The sequence below is a fragment of the Sprattus sprattus genome (genome assembly GCF_963457725.1).
Source record: "Sprattus sprattus genome assembly, chromosome: 14".
In the NCBI taxonomy this organism is placed as follows: Eukaryota; Metazoa; Chordata; class Actinopteri; order Clupeiformes; family Clupeidae; genus Sprattus; species Sprattus sprattus.
In genome coordinates this window covers 11,666,693-11,673,776 of record NC_137912.1, presented here as the reverse complement: position 1 = coordinate 11,673,776, position 7,084 = coordinate 11,666,693, and the positions used below count along the sequence as shown (strand labels likewise).

General features: G+C 43.1%; 1 protein-coding gene across 1 annotated transcript in view; it reads right to left on the bottom strand.

Annotated features, from left to right (window-relative positions):
* Positions 1–2,922: 2,922 nt before the first annotated feature.
* kcnj3b (potassium inwardly rectifying channel subfamily J member 3b) overlaps positions 2,923–7,084 on the bottom strand; it is a gene marked incomplete at both ends in the record, with an annotated part of 10,691 nt that continues 6,529 nt past the window's right edge. Inside the window, one exon of the mRNA XM_080851113.1 lies at positions 2,923–3,674. Coding sequence (XP_080707239.1) covers positions 2,923–3,674 — 752 coding nt within the window. The remainder of the gene's footprint in view (positions 3,675–7,084) is intronic.

Below are 7,084 nucleotides of genomic sequence, written 5' to 3'. Positions count from 1 at the left end.
TTACTGGGTAACTAATTAAAACTTTTCTTACATAGTTTGGGTGACCATGCTGGTACCTGCTAATGAAATAACTAACAGTTGACAATAGTATCTTTTTACACTTAATGCAGTGCAAAATTCAAAATAAAAAAGCCATAATACTACAATATTTAATACTTATGTCATTACTATTTTAAACTGTTATTCCCTGCTGTTGCTTGGTTACAAAATGCTGTTTTCTTAGTATAAGATGGCTCATTAAGTACACAGAGGCATTTAAGGGCAGAGAAACATGCTTTTGATTAATTAAAGCACTAACTTTGTAATGTCATTCTATTTACACAGAATACCTTGATTGTTTGGTCGACTCATGTACCCAGTGATTTTGGAAGCTGTATTCTTCGAGTGTGCAGAATAAATATTCAGAAAGGATTTTAAAGAGGACCTCTTATGCTCATTTATAATGTAATCTAAGTTTTAGTTTTGGGGTCTACTAGAATAGAATTACTATGATCCAAAAACACATTATTTTTGTCATACTGAACATCTCTGTTCACCCTCTGAAATGCTTTTTTGGAGCTCCTGGTTTTAAGGCCCAGTGTGCTCTGATTGGTCAGCTCCGCGGGCAATAATATCGTCAATGGGCAATAAGAAGATTGCATCATCATGTAACAGAGGAAAAAGCTGGAATTCCAGGGTGTTTCAGGCTGCTAAGAAAAGTGGTTTCTATGGCAGAGTTACTCCCTCTTGTGTGTACTGTAACTTTGCAGACCGTTTACTTGCACAAAAACCTATACAACACACTACAGGAATGGGAAAAGCCGGAAAGGAATAATTGGTTTGCTTAAATTAATCTGTTTTATGCAACTTTTATTGTTCTGGGGAACAGACTAGCAGTGCTCAATTTCAGTATCTTTCAAATCTGTCTTTGGCCATTAAAATGAATGTTTAAGATGTTCAGGTTTAAATTACGCATAGCACATAGTGAAGAGGTCTGATGGTGATAAATTGAGATAAAAATCAATCCAAGGCCGATGAGAGATAATCTGAAAGTCAAAATGTTCACATGAGGGATTTAAAGAAACAGAGAGCATCAAGGCAAAAAATATATAGTTTACATACCATTCATTTACAGTTGGTGGGATGCAAGCAACAAGCAAAAGCAGCACTATGCCATGATTATTATATTACATATACAGTATATTCAGTTGATTTGAGTAATTATTATTAAGTGATTCAGTGTTATTCAGACTTTATGTCGGTCCTAAGCATTTAGATCAATTTTGTTCCAAGTTTCAGATTCATGTGCTGAGTCTTTTTCAAAATGTGCTTTCTCTCATTTCACACCACCATCTTACTGAGCCTCAGCTTGCACAAACAGCCCAGCCACAGTAACTTGTGACAGATCTTGTACAGCAGAATCAGAGCCGAAAAGAGATCTTGGCACAAATAACCCCCCTGATCTCTCTCCCGGCTCCACAGAAACCCCCAGCCAGCAAACCTGTCAATCATCCACATGGCATTAGTTTAGAGCAGAATCAAATCACACAACTTTTATTTCTGAGAAGGAAGACCTCGACCAATCATGATGAGTACATCCAGTACAGACAGCACCCGACAGAGTAGTTTCTGTGTTATGCCATAGACAGGGAAAAAACTTTTCTTTAATTTATAACACATGTATACCAGAGCTATAACGCTATTATAAAGATTATTGTTTGTGTCATAAAACGAGTATGTAGGATAAGTGAAACTTTGCTGACTCAAGATTACAGTTATTAGAGCCACATAGTTCAGGTTTTGTGCCTTGTGATCTCAGTCAGAATTTATTCATATATAAGTTGCAGCAGCTCGTCAAAAGCATCTCAGAAAGGTATTACAAGAAATGCAAAATAACACTAAAAGGATCCTCTTAACATAGCTCAGGGGTTATTGCTTCCGTCTTTCAAAACACATACGCTGAAAAGAGCTGTAACTGAGCAGATTATGTTTTACATACATCGGTAAATAGATGATCTTTCTTCAATTTCCGACCAACTGAGTTAACACAAATCAACCCAGACAGACCCTCTGACTCAGTGGAGCTGTACCTCCAAACAAAAACAGACCTAACAACACCTTTGAATGAACAGGATATTGTACCCACTTGACAAAGTTAAGGCTTATTGTTTGAGTCTGTATGAGCTAATATCTTTAAATAGTACATTAAATCACATGCATGAAAATTACCACAGGTGACTAAATATTTTTCAAACACAAACATAATATATGTGCCCTTATGAACGGAATAAAACCTTGTAAGTTTCAGTTGAAGTTATGTGACTGATTTAGGATATTTCCTCTAATGAGATTTATAACACAAGTATGTTATACGTATAATGTACATGCTCTATGTGATCAAACATGCCAGTCTGTTTAAAATGAGTTTCTTAAAGGTAAAGGTTCTTAATTTGTTAATAAATTCTGTGATGATTATAAACTCTGTGGTCACGTTATTGTTCGCTTTCATAAAAGCCGACTTGATCAGGACATACTGATTGCAGGAAGGATGTTGACAGGTTTTGGTTCAAACAAGAGTAGTCTCACGGAGCCAGGTGACACTTCTGTGCCTTACAACAAGTGTACGAATCTAGGGATCAATTTTGGGGTTGGCAGGGGCAAACTCGAGAGAAGACAAGTTTGAGCTCCGGCTTGCCTTATAGAAACTCACACAAAACTTCACAAACGCACCATTCAGCATTTAAAATTTGTGTCTGAATCAATGCCAATACTTTGAGCTATATTTTCACGAGGCGTTGGATTGGTTTAGAGACTTCGTTACCATCGTTACCATCATTAACCATCTTATCATTCTCATACACATTCAAGCCAAATTCCAAAGCGGTTGAACCTTGGTGCGTTCTGTAACACACCCAGCTCCGCGAGACTACTGCAAGAGATTGTTCATTTCAGGCTTAAACCCGTGAACCGCTCAGAGTTCATCTTCCGTAATTTGGGCGGCAGGTTGCCATCTAGCCGTCCACCCATACCCCCTCCCCCGGCCATTCTCTGCAGCTTCGGGGGCAGGTCAGACACTGATTGGCTCATGGCGTTGCCCCCTCCTGACCGCCCCATCTTAGGGGTGGGTCTCTCCTCGGCCAGCGGCGAGCTGAGGGCATGCAGGCGCTCCTCAGCCACGCCCGGCGCGGAGCTGATCCGCTGGAGCTTGGCGGGCAGCTCGCCCAGGTTGTACGTGATCTCCGACCTCATGCGCAGCAGCTTCCGGGGCATTTCATCCGCACACAACGCACCGCTGCCGTCCCGCCCCGTGAGCCTCTGCAGCTTAGAGGGCAGCTTAGTGTTGCTGGTGGCGATGGGTGCTGGGGGGTTGATGGAGCCGCTCTCTGACTCCCCCTGCTGGTCGGAGCCCTCCAGCGTGATGCTGCCAGCCTCGCCCCCACCTCCCCCACCAACTCCACCGCCCCCGCCGCCACCCGTGCTGTGGCAGAGGGAGGGCGCAGTCATCGGGGAGGACAGCAGGAGGCTCTCCTCCTGCTCCTTGACGCTGTGGGGGGGTGTGTTCACCTCAAAGGTACCGTGGAACTGTGAGTAGTCCACCTTGAAGAAGCCCTCCTCCAGGGAGATGACGGGGTAGAAGCGATGGCCCCACAGGACCTCGTCCTCTGTGTACGAAGTCCGGGCCTGGCACGTCATGCCTGAAACCAGGAAAAAACAAGGCGCAACAAAACACATGCATGACTATCATTACCAGGCAAGTGACAAGAGTGTCTTGGAGTCCCCAATTTAGGATGTGTGGATTTTACTCTCTGGACAGACCAAAGACTGGATAGACGGGAAATACAAAAAAAAAACATCAACGTAACATGCCTTAAAATATATTTATAAACATAAATCAAACATTCAAATAAAATAAAAAAAAACATTATCTTAAGTTGTAGTAACAGACATTTTTTGGAATTTGTGTTAACGGAGACCCTTACATAGTGGTCAACAACCTCTTATTATTCATGAATCCTTGCGTGTCCTTGCGAGTTTGCATGAACTCTCTGTTTCATAGCATAGAGAGAGCAAATGCCAAGGCCCTGCCGACCAGAAACGCTTGAACCCTCCTCTAACCTTTTCCGTCCATCTTCCAATTATCCTGAGTACCGATTGACGATCTGCCATCTTAATTCCATCTAAATTCTTTAGCCAAACACAGGGAGCCAGGGTCATCCTGAGCTGTGACCTCGTAATGATTTCCTCCTTTAGGTTTTAGACTGAAACCTTGGTTTGCGTTCTGACAGAACATCCTTCACAACTCCTTAAAGTGAATTCATTCGGAAGAGACAGTGGAAAAACAAAACTCGGTTGAATCATCAGCATAGGGTGTAGATGAGTGGTTTTACTACAAAGCCAAAACAGCGGGGTAGAGAAAAATGAACTGACCAATGGGACTGCATTGTCATCAATTCAGTTTGTCCTTTATAAGCCAACAGTAATCATTTCCCATGTCAAGGCGAATGAATAATAGCAAATCCAAACACACATATTTACAATAATAACAATATGTGCTTTTCAACTTTAACACAAAACATCCATCACCACCTTATTCACACACCACTCTGTTACCACCATCACGGTAATAACTAGTTCATACTTTCATTGTACTATTTACTATTTATTTATCCTTTTGAAGGTCAGCCATTATCAATAGACATAGCACTTACACCAGCTCTGCTACCTATGTCCTAGATACTCCGAAAGAGCGTCATCACAAACGTGTGCTTGATAATAAGTGGTATGTGCACTAATGACACATAAGGAGCAGGAGGACGTGACATGGTAAAGTGTCACTTAAAGCAACTAATGCCTTAAAGCGCAGAGAGTAAATGACATAACTCACACACACACACACACACACACACACACACACACACACACACACACACACACACACACACACACACACACACACACACGCTGGAAGATGTAAACCTCCTCACAAGTGTGGCAAAGCTGCTGTGACTCACCACCACATTTGCATTATTGAGAACAGGGAAGCAAAAAAAGAAAAGAATGCAAACACACACACACACACACACACACACACACACACACACACACACACAGACAAAGACACAAACACCCACACACACACACACACACACACACACACACACACACACACACACACACACACACACACACACACACACACACACACACAAACACACACGCATACACAACGAGAACCATTACTGTCGAGGAACACCCACAGGGGCAGCTGTTCACGCTCCATTTAGTTTCATCAAAACACGGAGCTTCTTCTCCAGAAAAGTCATTAGGGTGTGTGACTGTGAGCGTCCAGGCCAAACAACCTGCCTCCTTACTTAAAACAGTTACACACAGAGGGCAAATATGGCCGGTTCTTAGCAAGCTGTCCTGCAACAGGATGATTTTTAGAATTCCTCTACATGCCCTCATATCTCCTGGACATTCATAAACATTTGCACAAAAAAAAGAAAGAAAAAAACAACAACAACACAGGAGTTGATTGGGGTGGGGGATAATGCAGCGTTGCACACACTTGTAGGAACAGAGAACTTGGATCACACACTGCGAGGAGAATATCTTTCATACATACGTGCACAAACACACACAGTGCAGAGCCGCACAGTGCATGCACACACAGTGATTGTAGCACACATAAACATACACACACAAACAAGTCACACGCATACTTTTTCATTCTCTATTTGTCAGACACACACACACACACACACCCACACACAGCTTCTAAATCTTGACAGTGTTTTCTTTACCGAATACAAAGCTCCGCACCTATCTCTCCCTCACTTCTGTGGTGTTTGTGGAATAGAATTCAGTACAGAAGAGCTTTAAGGTGTTTGGGAATCAACCATTGGAGACAGGGTGAGATCAGTCTGCCAGTCCATTCGCTTTGTGTTATTCTAAGCATGGACAAGCCACAGACAGAAGATGCCCTGCTGCTCCTAGATACCATAAAAGCACATCTTATCCCAGGCAAAACTGCTGGGGATATTTTGTTCCCGGTCCGCTATCTAAATCCCACAGAACATCGGGGAACAAACACACACATAGAGTGTGTGCGCACACACACACAGATATGAACAAAACCTCCATACACACACGCTCGCACACAGGTACACACACACACACACACACACACACACACACACACACACACACACACACACACACACACACACACACACACACACACACACAGACACACACACACACACACACACACACACACACACACACACACACACAGACACACACACACACACTGACAGCCATACATGCAGGCACATGCATACACACATGCTTGCATAGATGTGCACACCCACTCACACAGCGAGGAAAACCCACATAACTGTCTGTTATTATTCAGCGTATGAAATATTAAACAGTCTCCCTGTTGTGGCTGAGGAGAACAGCGAGCAAAAGACGTAGAGACAAGCAGCGTGCTCAGAGGGAGAGAGAGAGAGAGAGAGAGAACCTCCATCCTGACTCAAGTTATATAATCATTTCATATTCACTCACCACAACAAATCTTATTACCGTGTTTGAGGAAAAACATTTGTGCGTATTAGGGAGAGAGGGGTGGGGGGGGGAGAAAGAAAGACAGACAGACAGAGAGAGAGAGAGAGAGAGAGAGAGAGAGAAAGAAAACAGACAGGCAGAGAGAGAGAGAGAAAGACAGAGAGAGAGAGAGAGAGAGAGAGAGAGAAAGAAAATAGGGGTCTCACTATACTCCTACAGCTGCCTGTTATGAGAACAATTTATACATCTGAGAGGGATAATCAGTTTCTATGGTGACCGTCATCAAGCTAGTGCTCTGTTTGGTTAGCGCAGAGGTGCTCTTACTGACCTGCTTCTGTCATCTCTCTCCATCTCTCCATCTCTCCCAAATCATTGTCTCTGCGTGTTGCTTTCTCACCTCTGGTTCTCTTAATTCAACCTGTGCCCTGCGCTTCCCTGACCTATTGCCGTGAATATTGGATCCACACCTTATTAAGCATGTATTTAATCTGCCCCCCCCTCTCTTTTCATCACTCTCTCTCTCTCTCAAACTGTC